The 15,089-nt window shown below is 39.9% G+C and overlaps 1 protein-coding gene across 1 annotated transcript in view; it reads left to right on the top strand.

Annotated features, from left to right (window-relative positions):
- Nucleotides 1-15,089, top strand: part of Spats2 (spermatogenesis associated serine rich 2) — a 64,183-nt gene that overhangs the window by 37,199 nt on the left and 11,895 nt on the right. The window contains exons 6-9 of the mRNA XM_042677714.1: nucleotides 437-698; nucleotides 3,114-3,293; nucleotides 5,780-5,915; nucleotides 14,410-14,468. Of these exons, the coding sequence (XP_042533648.1) occupies nucleotides 437-698; nucleotides 3,114-3,293; nucleotides 5,780-5,915; nucleotides 14,410-14,468 (637 nt within the window). The remainder of the gene's footprint in view (nucleotides 1-436; nucleotides 699-3,113; nucleotides 3,294-5,779; nucleotides 5,916-14,409; nucleotides 14,469-15,089) is intronic.

Raw genomic sequence — 15,089 nt, 5'->3', positions numbered from 1 at the left:
GAAGTGGAGTTGTGGCTCAAGCAGTAGAATATTACCCTTGAGGACAAAAGCTCAAGGACAGCATCCAGACCCTGAGTTCAAGCGTAAGGACAGACAGACATATACACAAAAAATTTGAAATGTTTTATGTTTCTGTGTTTGAATTTATCTAAAATGCAGAATTTGGGCTAGAAGGGGCTTAAGTGGCAGAGCCCTTGCCTAGGAAAACAAAGCTCTGAGTTCAAGCCACAATATCACCAAGAAATTAATTTTTTAAATTATAATGTTTCACATAGAAAAATTTTATTTTAGGAATGGTTCAACATATATAAAATGTTCTGTTTGGGGAAGTACATAGGAAAAATTGGTTGCTTGTAGTAGCTAGAGTTAACTCTTTAGGTGGTATTGGAGGAGTTTGTTTTTTCTTTTCATTTTTTCAAATCTTCAATAACCTTAGAACAAAAAGAAGAAAAGTAAACCAAAACCAGCAGCAGAAGCAAGTAACTGTATCCCGGACTCCAATAAATTAGTTTCCAATCAAGAGGAGCAGTCTGTACCTTCCTCAGAGAAAGGTGGCATTAATGGTTATCATGTCAATGGCACCATCAATGATGCTGAATCTGTGGACTCAATCAGTGAAGGTTTGGAGACTCTTTCAATAGATGCCAGGGAATTAGAAGATTATGAGTTTGCCATGCCAAATAGACTGGATATGACAGGTGAGTCCATTAACAGGTTTTTCAAAGTTGATTCTATTAAAATATATAATACAGGGGCCTTATAATTATCAAAAGCCTAGAAAAGTATAATTTTTGTTGTCATTTTTTTTTTTTTTTTTTTTTTTGCCAGTCCTGGGTGTCCTGGGGCTTGAACTCAAGGCCTGGGCACTGTCACTGAGCTGCTTTTTGCTCAAGGCTAGCACTCTACCACTTGAACCATAGCGCCACTTCTGGCTTTTTCTGTTTATGTGGTACCAAGGAATTGAACCCAGGGCTTCATGCATGCTAGGCAGGCACTCTACCACCACTAAGCCACATTCCCAGCCTTGTTTCTTGTCTTACATTTTTAGTTTAGCTCAGTCTTGTGGATATCTTCTAATAAGGAGAAGAATCCTTTTAGTATTTAGCAGAAAGTGACTTTAAAAGATGTTTAAAGATTTTTTTTGGTTGGTCATGGGGCCTGAACTCTGGGCCTGGGCGCTGTCCCTCAACTCTTCAGCTCAAGGCTAGTGCTCTACCACTTGACCCACAGTGCCATTTCCGTCTTTTTCTGCTTATGTGGTGCTGAGGACTGTAACCCAGGGCCTCATGCATGCACTGTCCCACTGAACCACCTTCCCAGACTCTAAAGATCTTTTTAAAAAGATTCTTGAAGATTTAGTAGAGGTGTATGGCTCAAGTGGTAGACTACCTGATTAGGAAATGCAAGTTCTTAAGTTCAAACCCCAGTACTGTCAAAAAAATTTTATAAACCTATTAAGGGGTCTGGGAATGTGGCTTAGTAATAGAGTGCCTGCCTAGCATGCATGAAACAAAAAAAACTTACTAAGGATAATGATGAAGATGAGATAATAATGTTGATGTAATTCTACCCAGCACAGAAAGGAATAAATAATACTGACTGATCATAGATTTTATAAGAACTGACCTTTCATACTCCCACATTTGTTTACTAGTTCAGTAAACAGTTGATTATTATTATTAATAGTTGTAAATTCACAGATATCTCCCTGCCCCACCCCCTCTCGTCAGTTCTAGGTCTTGAACTCAGGGCCTAAACACTGTCCCTGAACTTTTTTGTTCAAGTTGCATAGTTCATTTTCCATGTAATGTATACTGAATACCAGGACTGCATTTGTTCACTCTTCCTCCCTCCATTTCTACATCTCCTTTTACCCTCCCTAAGAGGAAAAAAAAGGAAAAAAAGAAAAAACAAATACCACCACCATGAACAGCAACAACAAAAATGCATTTCTATTTCCTGAAATTTATTTTGATAAATAGTTTCTTAAATAGTTCCACCTTTGGGTTCCTCCCCTATGGGTATCCTCCTTTACTCTGACTATGTGTAAATGTTTAGAGTCCTGTATAAATTATTATGTCCAGTTTATTTTTTTGTCAGTCGTGGGGCTTGAACTCTGGTCCTGGGCACTCTCCCTTAGGTCTTCAGCTCAAGGTTAGTGCTCTACCACTTTAGCCACAGCGCCATTTCCGGCCTTTTCTGTTTATGTGGTGCTGAGGAATCGAACCCAAAGCCTCATGCATGCAAGGCAAGCACTCTGCCACTGAGCCACCTTCCCAACCCTGTCCAGTTGTATTTTAGATCTAGTTTCTACATATGAGAGAAAACATGGACCATTTGTCTCCTTGAGCTTGGCTTACCTCACTTAACATGATTTACTATAGGTCCATTCATATCCCTGCAAATGATATAATATTATGCTTTCTAATGGATGAGTAAAATGTATGTGTACCACATTTTTTTAATGTACTCATCTATTAAGGCATATGGGCTGTTTCCATAACTTGGCTATTGTGAGTAGTGTAGCAATAAACATAGATGTGCAAGTGTCTTTACATGCGCATTTGTAATGTTCTGGGTCACAGAGAAGTTCTATGTTTAGTTTTTTGCAAAACCTCCAAACTGCATTAAGATTGGTTGTAATGCTGGGTGTTGGTGGCTCACCCCTGTAATCCTAGCTATTCAGGAGGCTGAGATCTGAGAATCATGGTTTAAAGCCAGCCCAGGAAGGAAAGTCCATGAGACTCATGGAGAAAACTGGAAGTGGTGCTGTGGCTCAAGCGGTGGAGAGCTTGCCTTAAGCTGAAGAGTGCAGGGACAGTGCCCAAGCCTAGAGTTCAAGCCCCACAACCAACAACAAAAAAAAAGATTGGTTGTACTACATGTTCCCACCAACCATGCATGCAATACTCCCTAAAGGTTTTTAAATTCTTTTTTTCCCTAAAACAATATAAAACTTCTTTTTCATTTCGGTGTAACGTATAGAAGCCAGCAACCTTGTTAATACCCATGACTTTTCCTAAAACATTTTTTGCCTGTTTTCTTTGAGTAATTAAGATTGCTTGCCTGATTTACCACTACATTGTTCTCTAAAACAGCCTCTTTCTTGACAGATTCTGTGCTGGAGAATGGTGTTTCTGACTTTGAGTCCAAGTCTTTGACGATGCGCTCTATTAGGAATGCTCAGAAGTCCAGAAATGCTGCCAAATTTCCCCAAACATCCACCACAGGATCCCAGTTTTCAAATCTGGGAGTGGAGGATGTTCCACTCTCCTCTACCAATAAAAGACTAGGTAAATCAAAGACTGTTGGGGAAAGAAAAGAATAATCTGGTTTTGGCTAGTGAAAGCAAATTACTTCATTGTTTTCATAGTTGAAGTTTCAGAAGGATATCAGGTAATCCTTTTTCTATTTTCTAGGTTGTAATTACCTAACCCTTGCCTATTTCTGTGTATGCAGTTGGGAATCTTAAGAGAATAGTTCAGATCATGCAGTCTTGTTACAGTGGCAAGAACCCTTTTTGTGAATATAGTCAAAGTCTATTGGCTAGATGATTTAACCTCTCTCCCTCCCTCCCTCCCTCCCTCCCTCCTTCCTTGAACTCAAGGCTTGGACTCTGTCCCTGACTTTTTACTCTAGGCTACTGCTCTATCACTTGAGCCACACCTCCACTTCTGGCTTTTTGAATGGTTAATTAGATAAGAGTCTCACAGACTTTTCTGCTGGGCTGGCTTCAAACCATGATTCCCCCCCCACCCCCAGATCACAGCTCCTTAGTAGCTAGGATTAAAGCTGTGAACCACAGCACCCAATTCTGTTTTTGTTTTTTAAAAAAGAAACTAATTTTGGCCAAATGTGATTGTCATGCCTATAATACCAGAACTCGACTCAGGAGGCTGAGCCAGGAAGATTTCAAGTTCCAGGCTTCCTTGGGGTACATAACTTAGCATTGACTGGAGGTAACTCCTTTGTTATATTGTTGTTTTTTTAAAGCTGTAATCATTTAAGTAAATAAACAGGTTATTAGCTCCTCTGAGGGGTTTTGTTTTGTTCTAATTTTGTGTGTGTGTGTCTTAGCATTGACTGGAGGTAACTCCTTTGTTATATTTTTTTTTTAAGCTGTAATCATTTAAATAAACAGGTTATTAGCTCCTCTGAGGGATTTTGTTTTGTTCTAATTTTGTGTGTGTGTATGTGTCTGTGTGTCTGTGTGTATCCTGGGCTGGAACCCAGGGCTTGGGGGTTTCCATGAGCTTTTATGCTCAAAGCCAGTACTCTATCACTTGAGCCACAGCTCTGCTTCCAGCTTTTTGGTGGTAACTGGAAATAAGAATCTCATAGACTTTCCTAACCAGGCTAGCTTTGAACCTCAGTCTTCAGATCTCAGTCTCCTGAGTAGCTATGATTACAGGCATGAGCCACTGGCAGCTTCCTCTAAGCTTTATGCATCTAAGCATGAAGGTCCAGTCCTGTGAACAAATGAAACAAAAATGTAAAAGATACTTGTACCTTGTAGCTATGTATTATTTAGTACATGTGCTAAATTTTAATTAGTGTAGCTCTACTTTTTCATCTTTGTAGCAGCCCTCAGCTTATTGCAGAACTACAGGTCTGATAATATCCAGCAAGTAAAAATAATGGAAGTTAAATAAAAGAACAAAGTGTAAAGGCTTTTGGGTATGTTCTAAAAGAACACAATCAAATTGTAGTGAAGAATTGAAAGTGATAAGCTGGGCATGGTGTCAGGAGCCTTAATCTCAGCTATTCATGAGGCTGAAGCAAGGAGGATCACTTAAACCCAGAAGTTTGGGATCAGTGTGAGCAGCACAATAAAATTCTGTCTTTAAAAACTAATTAAAAAATTGAAATTTTGGGCCAGGTGTGGTAGTTCATGCAAAACCTGACTTGTCTCAAAACAGTAACAAAAGGATTAAAATTTTCAAATGCAATAGAAGCCAGGGCTTATGTCTGTAATCCTAGCTACTCAGGAGGCTGAAATCTGAGGATTGTGGTTTGAAGCCAGGCTGGGCAGACAAATTCAAGAGCTTTTTACCTCCAATTAACCAGCAAAAAGCCAGAAGTGAAGGTGTGCCTCAAGTAGTAGAGCTCTAGCCTGGAGCCAAAAGATAAGCAAGAGCACAAAACCTAGAGTTCAAGCTTCCAGTACTGTTACAAGATGAAAAAAATTTGAAATACATGTCTTAACCAAGTACCTGTAGCTGACGCCTGTAATTCTTGTTACTCCTTGAGATCTGAAAGTTGCTGTTTGAACAGCCCAGACATAATTGGAGATAATGAGATCATTTTCTCCAGTTAAGCACCAAAAAGCTGGAACTGGAGCTTGTAGCCCAAATGTTAAGAGTGCTAGCCTTGAGCAAAAAAGCTCTGTGACAGTGCCCAGCCCCTGAGATCAAGCCCCAAGACCAGCACAAAAGATTTCTTTGTGGGACTTGAACTCAGAGTTTGGGTGCTAAGCTTTTTGCTCAAGGCTAGCACTCATCACTTGGAGCCACAGTGCCACCACTCTGGTTAGTTGGAAGTAACAGTGTCATGGACTTTCCTGCCTGAGCTAGCTTCGAAATGTATTTCTTAAATCTCAGCTCCTGAGTAACTAGGATTATAGGTATAAGACACTGGTACTTGGCAAGATTTAAAATAAATAAATAGAAACAATCTTGAGAAATTGTTACAAAAAATAAGATTGTTGGGCAATGACAATCATTTAGGAAACATTTTTATTCCACATGACATAAATAATCTTTGAATTTTCTCCCCCAAGGTTCTAATATTGAAAAATCTGTAAAAGACCTCCAGCGTTGCACAGTGTCTCTTGCACGGTATCGAGTTGTAGTTAAAGAAGAGATGGATGCTTCCATTAAGAAAATGAAACAAGCTTTTGCTGAATTACAGAGCTGGTAAGTGAAGTTTGATTTGATAAGTCATAGACACAAAAAGAAGCATTTATAAAGATGGTTAGCAGTTGACTAGATTTTTTTTTTATTGTGAAAATACTGTACAGAGGGGTTACAATTACATGGGCAAGATAATGAGTACACTTCTTATCAAGCATTGTAGCCTCCTCTTTTGTTTCCCCTTCCCATCCCTGTCCATCCTCCCCCTCCAACCCCCCCACCTAATCCTCCCTGCTTCTCCCCCACCAAAGTTGTAAAGTTCATTTTCCACATAACAACTTGTACATCTCATTGTTGCAGTGGGTCCACCTGTATCCCTATTTAAACCATTTGTTTTTCCCCTTCCCCTCCACAAATTATACCGACATCAAATACAGTGAAAGCAGGGGTTGTACTGTGGGGGAGGGACATACATAGCAACAAAGAAATAATCTTATAAATGTGTTAGAAACAATCGCAAGAAAGAAAAAAAAAACATTTGAGTACATATCTTAGGGTTCATTTCCCTAACATCACCTTATCTGACCTTTTCTGCTTGACTCAGACATATACTAGATATTGCAAATAAGGGAAACCATGGGACCTGTGTTTCTTTGGTCCTGGCTTACTTCACTTAACATAATTTTTTCCAGTTCTTTCCATTTCCTGACAAATGGGGCAATGTCATTCTTTCGGATGGAGGCATAGAATTCCATTGTGTATATATACCACATTTTCTTGAATCATTCATCTACTGAAGGGCATCTGGGTTGGTTCCATATCTTAGCTATAGTAAATAGTGCTGCAATAAACATAGTCGTGCTGGTAGCTTTAGTGTGGTCTTGTTTGTAAACATTTAGTTGACTAGATTCTTTAATTCCAGATTCCTACATATTCTCTATATAGTGAGGATAGATGAAAAATACTGTGGTATATTTAACTTTCTACTGGTTTAATTTTTTTGTTTTTGGTCACATTAATATTTTTTAACGAAAAAAATAAATACAGAGCAGGCTGCACATTCAATTTAGTGTTTGTCTTTTAAACTAAGAATATAGGGGGTGGACATAATTATAGAAGAGATCCTTTTTGATGCACCTCACCTCAAATATGTCTTCTGTACTCATTGGTTTCCTTGACTTTATTATTACCTTTTTTATTAGCATATATTATTTATATAAGGATAGTTTTATTGTCATTGCATATTGTCAGTGTATACATATGTATACACTGTATTGCAATGAACTTCGTCTATCACTCTCCTTTATCCCATTCTCCCTTCTTTTTTGGGGGGGGGGGCGGGCGGGGGGAAACTAGTCCCGGGTCCTGAACTCAGGGCCTGGGCTCTGTCCTTGAACCTCTTTGTTCTCAAGGCTAAAGCTCTACCACTTGAACACACAGTGCCACTTCTAGCCTTTTCTGAGTAGTTTATTGGGGATAAGAGTCTCACAGACTTTCCTGGCCTCATCTGTGATCCTCAGATCGCAGCCTCCTGAGTAGCTATCTCCCTTCTTTTTTATTCTTTGGTATTTTTTGTTGTTGTTCTTATGTTTTGTTTTGGTGCACATCCTAGGGCTTGAACTCAGGGGCTGGCCACTGTCTGTGCTTTTTATTTTTTTAATCTTCAGGCTAGTGCTGTATCACTTGAACCACAGACCCACCTCTGGCTTTTGGTGGTTTATTGGTGGAGATACGCATCTTACAGACTTTCTTTCCCTGATTGGCTTTGAATAATAATTCTGAGATTTCAGCCTCTTGAGTAGCTTAGAATGACAGGCATGAGCTGCTCATAGCTGGTTTGTTTCTACTTTTTTTTTGGGGGGGGTCCAGTCGTGGGGCCTGAACTCTGGGCCTGGCCGCTGTCCTTCAGCTCAAGGCTAGCACTCTACCACTTGAGCTACAGTGCCACTTCGGCTTTTTTCTTTTTGCTTATGTGGTGCTGAGGAATCGAACCTAGGGCCTCATGCATGCAAGGCAAGCGCTCTACCACTGAGCCACCTTCCCAGCCCCTGTTTCTACATTTTTGAGACAGGGTCTTGATAGGTAGCCCAGGCTAGTCTGGATTTTTTTTTTTTTTTTTTTTTTTGTCAGTCAGGCCTGGGCGTTGTCCTTTAGTTCTTTAGCTCAAGTATAGTGTTCTACCACTTGAGCAACAGTGCCATTTCCGGTTTTCTGGTGGTTTATTGAAGAATCTCATGGACCAGCTCTGATGTCTAAAAAAGTTTACTAGGGGCTAGGAATGTAGCTTAGTGCTAGAGTGCTTACTATGCATGAAGCAAACCCTGGGTTTAATTCATTAATATAATATAAGCAGAAAAAGGCTGGAAGTAGTGCTGTGGCTCAAGTGGTAGAGTGCTAGCCTTGAGCAAAAGAAGCTCAGGGATAGTGCCCAGGCCCTTGGTTCAAGCACCAGGACTGGCAAAAAAAAAAAAAAAAGCTTATGAGGTAGTTTTTATTTTCTGCACCTCTAAGACAAAGCAGCGTGCCCTTTGCACTACATTTTTTTTTATTGTGAAAATACTGTACAGAGGGGTTACAATTACATGGGCAAGATAGTGTGCACTACATTTTTTATCATATGACATATTTGAAAAATAAAAGAGCTGAGCTAGCCAGTGGCTCACACCTGTAATCCTAGCTACTCAGGAGGCTGAGATCTGAGAGTCTCGGTTGAAAGCCAGCCTGGGCAGGAAAGTCCATGAGACTCTTAACTCCAATAAACCACTAGAAAAGTAGAAGTGGCACTGGCTCAAGCAGTAGACAGCTTGCCTTGAGCTGAGCACAGGGACAGCACCCAAGCCCAGAGTTCAAGCCCCATGACTGACAAAGAAAAAGAAAAGAGCTAAGTATAGTTCATTACAACTTTGCCTTGGTAGGCTTCTAGTCTCCTAGACTGTTGTTAAGCTTTCTGATTAGTCATAAGACCTGATTCCATTGAGAACAAACCTGAACCAGGAAACATTTTGGGAGAGATATTTGTGAGTTCCTGCTTTCTTGGAAACCAGCCATAAATGACAAATGAAAAAAAAAAATTTGGCCTGGGAACTGTGTATTTAGTATTGATTAGCAGATCTCATAACCAGCACAATTTTATTTGAGAGAGATTACCTGCCCTTCCCTGCTGGTATAAAGCTCTTCTGTCTACCTGATGGGGGGTTTTAAGTTATCTTTACTTCAATGTTTTTTGTAGTTGGAACTTCAAGACATAATTGACAGGTGAGTTTATTCCATTTGACACAGAACTAAGGCTTGGAGTTAATGTCACTTAGCCATTTTTCTGTTCGTAACAGTATGGGAAGCAAAAGGTTCTTACATATTTGCAGCAGTAAGATTATATAATCCCTGACAAGGCATCATGGAAATTATGTGGAAGACTTCTTGTTCTTTGACATCAAATAAAAGTTGAGCCATACCTGAAGATAAGTAAAATCAAAAGCTTTCTAATACTTAAAACCTAAAATCTCTTTTGTTGGTGATTTACTCATTTCTTTTTGTTTTGTTTTGTTTTTGGGTCCGGTTGTGGGGCCTGAACTCTGGGCCTGGGCACTGTCCCTCAGCTCTTCAGCTCAAGGCTAGTGCTCTACCACTTGAGCCACAGCACACTTCCGGCTTTTTTCTTTTTGCTTATGTGGTGCTGAGGAATCGAACCCAGGGCCTCAGGCAAGCGCTCTACCACTGAGCCACCATCCCAGCCCTGATTTAATCATTTCTAAACCCAATTATACTTTCCTTGCTAATTGATCAAATTTGTCTGCTTCACATTGTTGGAGCTGTTATTTAATTTAAATTCAAGATTGATAAGAAAGCAGGAGTGGGACACTGGTAGCTCACACCTGTAATCCTAGCTACTAAGGAGGCCAAGATCTGAGGATTGCGGTTCAAAGCCAGCTTGGGCAAGAAAGTCCGTGAGACTCTTATCTCCACTTAACCACCAGAAAAACAGAAGTGGTGCTGTGGCTCAAGTGGTGGCATGCTAGCCTTGAGCTGAAGAGCTCAGGAACAGGCCTAGAGTTCAAGCCCCACAACCAGAAAGAAAGGAAGGAAGGAAACAGGATATAAGCTGGGTGCTGGTGGCTTACTCCTGTAATCCTAGCTACTTGGGAGGCTGATATTTTTTGAACCCATCCCAGACAAAAAAGTCCATAGACTCTTACCTACAATTAGTTACCAAAAAGCTGGAAAGTGGAGCTGTGGCTCAAGTAGTAGAACATTAGCCTTCAATGGAAACAACTAAAGGGCAGTGCCCTGGCCCTGAGTTCAAGCCCTAGTATCAGCACAAAAAAATAAATAATTACCCCACCCCTAATAAAGGGGGAAATGATGCTGTAGTGTGGTAGTATATACATGTAACTGTAGAACTTGGGAGACTAAGACAGTAGTATTAGGCTAGCCTAGGCCACATAGCAAGACTTTATCTCAAAAAGCCAAAAGCTGGAGATAAAGGTCAGTGGTAGAGTGCTTACTTAGCATGTGCATTGAATGTCATGGTTACATACCCATCATTACAGAGGAAGAAGGGAGGGAGGGAAGAGTAAAATCTGAACTCAACATTTAAAGAAAATTGAGATAGGGCTGGGAAGGTGGCTCAGTGGTAGAGCGCTTGCCTTGCATGCCTGAGGCCCTGGGTTCGATTCCTCAGCACCACATAAGCAAAAAAAGAAAGAAAAAAAAAAAACAGAAGTGGTGCTGTGGCTCAAGTGATAGAGCGCTAGCCTTGAGCTGAAGAGCTGAGGGACAGCGCCCAGGCCCAGAGTTCAGGCCCCATGACCCCAAAAAAATTTTATTTGACATTCTGATTTTAAACCCTAATCTACTAAAAAACAAAGGTAACTAAAATAAAGAAAAAACCTATCAGAAACTAATACCATCTTTCCAGATTGCTTTTTTTTTTTTTTTGTCAGTTGTTGGGCTTGAACTCTGGACCTGGGCGCTGTCCCTCAGCTCTTCAGCTCAAAGCAAGTGCTCTACCACTTTAGCCACAGCGCTACTTCTGGTTTTCTGCTGATTTATTGGAGATAAGAGTCTCATGGGTTTTCCTTCCCAGGCTGGCTTTGAACCATGATTCTCAGATGTCAGCCTCCTAAGTGGTTAAGATTACAGGCGTGAGCCACTAGCACCTTGCTCCAGATTGCTTTTATAAATGTTTCTGAGAAGTGAGCTTTAACTATTCTGTGTCCTAATTACTAAAATGAGGGGCTGGGAATGTGGCTTAGTATAGTGTGTTTGCCTAGCATGCTTGAGGCCCCAGGCTCAATTCCTTGGTACCGCATAAATTTTTTTAAAAAAAGAAAAATTAAAATGACAATGATCTGATACAATTGAAAACACCTGTTGAAGGATTAGGGATGCCACGGGAAAAATCACAACATGTACCCAAGATATCCAAACAATCCTAATGGACTACTTTCAAAAGTTGTACTCTCTAAAGGAAGAAAACCTGGCAGAAATGGATGCATTTTTAGAGAAATACAAGTTACCCAAACTGAGCAAAGAAGTAAACCAATTAAATAAGCCAATATCCTACAACGAGATACAGGAAGCTATCAAAAGTCTTCCAACAAAAAAAAGCCCAGGACCAGATGGATTCACAGCAGAATTCTATAAGACCTTTAAAGAAGAACTAATACCCATACTCCTCAAGCTCTTCAGAGAAACAGAGAAGGAGGAAGCTATCCCAAACTCATTCTACAAAGCCAATATCACACTCATCCCCAAACCAGGCAAAGACCCAACCAAAAAAGAGAATTACAGGCCAATTTCCTTGATGAACACAGATGCAAAGATCCTTAACAAGATTCTAGCTAACAGAATCCAGAAACACATAAAAAAAATCATACACTATGACCAGGTAGGCTTCATCCCAGAGATGCAGGGATGGTTTAACATACGTAAGTCAATAAATGTAATACAATACATCAACAGAGCCAAGGTCAAGAATCACATGATTATTGCCACAGATGCAGAAAAGGCCTTTGATAAAATTCAACATTCATTCATGCTAAAAGCTCTGGAGAAAATAGGAATAGAAGGAACATTTCTTATAATAATAAAAGCCATTTATGACAGACCAATAACCAATATTATACTTAATGGGGAAAAGCTACAACCAATTCTCCTAAAATCAGGAACAAGGCAAGGATGCCCACTGTCTCCACTCCTCTTGAATATAGTCCTGGAACCCTTAGCCAGGGCAATAAGGCAAGAAAAAGACATTAAAGGGATCCACATAGGGAAAGAAGTTAAACTATCCCTTTTTGCATACAACATGATACTATACCTTCATGATCCCAAAAACTCCATCCCCAAACTCTTAGAAATCATAAATCACTTTGGCAAAGTAGCAGGATACAAAATCAACCCACAAAAATCAGTTGCCTTCCTGTACACTGACAATGTACAAGAAGAGAGGGAAATAAAGGGAGCAACCCCATTCACAATAACCTCCCAAAAAATAAAATATTTAGGAATTAACCTAATCAAAGATGTAAAATAACTATTTAATGAAAACTATAAAAAGTTAAAGAAATTGCAGAAGACACTAGGAAATGGAAAGACCTCCCATGCTCTTGGATAGGCAGACTTAATATAGTGAAGATGGTAATACTGTCAAAATTAATATACAAATTCAATGCAATTCGTATTAAAATCCCAATGACGTACATAACTGAAATACAGAAAACAGTCCAAAAATTCATATGGAACAACAAAAGACCTAGAATAGCCAAAACAATTCTAGGGAATAAAGACAACATGGGAGGGATATTCATGCCAAACTTCCAACTCTACTACAGAGCTATAATAACAAAGACAGCATGGTACTGGCACAAAAACAGACCCGAAGACCAATGGAATAGAATAGAAGATCCAGAAATAAATCCACAGGCCTACAGCCAGCTGATATTTGACAAAGGAGCCAAAGACATACAATGGAAGAAACAGCCTCTTCAACCACTGGTGCTGGGAAAACTGGGCAGCCACATGAGAAAACTAAAAGTGGACCCCAGCCTATCACCATGCACCAACATCAACTCAAAATGGATTAAAGACCTTAACATTAAACCTGAATCTCTGAAACTACTGCACGACAGAGTAGGAGAGACACTTGAACTAATAGGCACAGGAAGGAACTTCCTGAACAGAGTCCCAGGGTCACAACAAATTGGAGAGAGACTCGACAAATGGGACTACCTTAAAATAAAAAGCTTCTGCACAGCTAAATCTATCGCAACCAAGCTAGAAAGACAACCAACTAATTGGAAAAAAATATTTACCAGCAATATATCAGATAAGGGGTTAACATCCAGTATATACAACACAAATCAGCCAACGACAAATGCTGGAGGGGATGTGGAGAAAGGAACCCTATTACACTGCTGGTGGGAATGTACACTTATACAACCACTTTGAAAAGCAGTCTGGAGGGTCCTTAGAAAGCTAAAGATTGACCTTGCTTACGACCCAGTCATACCAGTTCTAGGCATCTACCCTGAACAACAGGAACCAATATACAAGGACACGTGCACCTCCATGTTTATTGCAGCACTGTTCACAATAGCTAGGATATGGAAACAACCCAGATGTCCACCACAAATACCAAAAATTGTGGTATCTATACACAATGGAATATTATACAGCCATTAGAAATGACAAAATAATGGCATTTGCAGGGAAATGGATGGAGCGAGGTAAGCCAAGAGCAAAGAGACAAACGGTACATGGTCTCCCTGATAAGTGAATGTTAAATCCAAAATGTTAGGTGATACGACAAAATTAACAGGACTTAAGAAACAAAGAACTTCCACTCATCTGGTAGAACCACTACTAAATATCCCCATGATGCTGATCACATGTATGGTGTATCAATCACAATTTAAAAAAAAAAAAAACCTTGGGGAAGGTAGGGAGGGAAGGGATAGTAGGGGGAAAACAATGGAGAGGGTAACAATGCTCAATAGGAAGTGTACTCATTAACTTACTCATGTAACTGTAACCCTCTGTATAGTATCTTTACAATAAAAAATAATAAAAAAAAGAAAACACCTGTTGAACTATATAAATCCTAATCAGAGATAGCTTCCATATGCCCTTACACAGGAGGAGGGGAGACCGGGGGGGGGGGGGGGGGTAGCGCTTTATTAGAAGCAAAACTGTCAAATTTTATAAACTAAAAAATCTATTTAAAATGTGAATGCATATGTGGAAACAGTAATTTCTTTAAGACTTTCCTTTAGCACAACTTACTTTTAAAATGTTTTATATCTTGATACTGCCATCTACTGGTTCTCAACTCCTGGACTTGTAGCAACTGTTCTACTGAAATTTATAGAAGTAAAAGAATTAGGTCTATTTATTTTTATTGGAAATTCTTAAAATATTCTTTGTTGGCAATAAAACATCATAATTTTCATGTGGCCCTTACAATATTGCAAATTTTTCCAGTCTTCACTATTAAGAATGTGCTGTTTCTACGTTTGAATTGCTAATTGAGCCTTTGTCCTTTTTTGTTGTTGTTTTTTAGTTTAATGGATCGAGAAGTAGCATTGCTTGCTGAAATGGACAAAGTAAAAGCTGAAGCCAGTAAGATAACCATTCTTTATTTAAAACTATTATAGAAATAATAGGTTTTCACCTCTCAGTCCTCATAAAAGGAGCTTGTATGAGTGGGGCATAGTGGTACACTACTGCAATCCCAGACATTTGGAGGCAGAGGTAGGATTATCTCCAGGTTGAAGCCAACTTAGGCAAAGTTAGCATGATCCTCTATCAAAAATAAAATAAAAACAAAAGAGCTGGGGCCCTGGCTCAAGTGATAACAGTACCTGTACCTGTCTAGCACTGCGTAATCCCCAGTACTGAAGGGGGAAAAAGCCCAGAATGAATGCCACAGTAAGAAGTGTGTGTGTGTGTGTGTGTGTGTGTGTGTGTGTGTGTCTGTGTGTGTGTGTGTGTCTGTGTGTGTGTGTGTCTGTGTGGCTACTTTATTAAATTAAGTTTGTAATTTGCAAATGGTCTCATAAGAAAAGTGGAGGGGCTGGGAAGGTGGCTCAGTGGTAGAGTGCTTGCCTTGCATGCATGAGACCCTGGGTTCAATTCCTCCGCACTACATAAGCAGAAAAAGCTGGAAGTGGCACTGTGGCTCAAGTGGTAGAGTGCTAGCCTTGAGCTGAAGAGCTAAGGGACAGTACCCAGGCCCAGAAT

The sequence above is a fragment of the Dipodomys spectabilis genome, unplaced genomic scaffold (assembly GCF_019054845.1).
Source record: "Dipodomys spectabilis isolate Male_0828 unplaced genomic scaffold, ASM1905484v1 ptg000039l, whole genome shotgun sequence".
Classification (NCBI taxonomy): domain Eukaryota; kingdom Metazoa; phylum Chordata; class Mammalia; order Rodentia; family Heteromyidae; genus Dipodomys; species Dipodomys spectabilis.
Note: the sequence above shows the minus strand (reverse complement) of the source record. Positions and strands in the feature narration are given on the sequence as shown.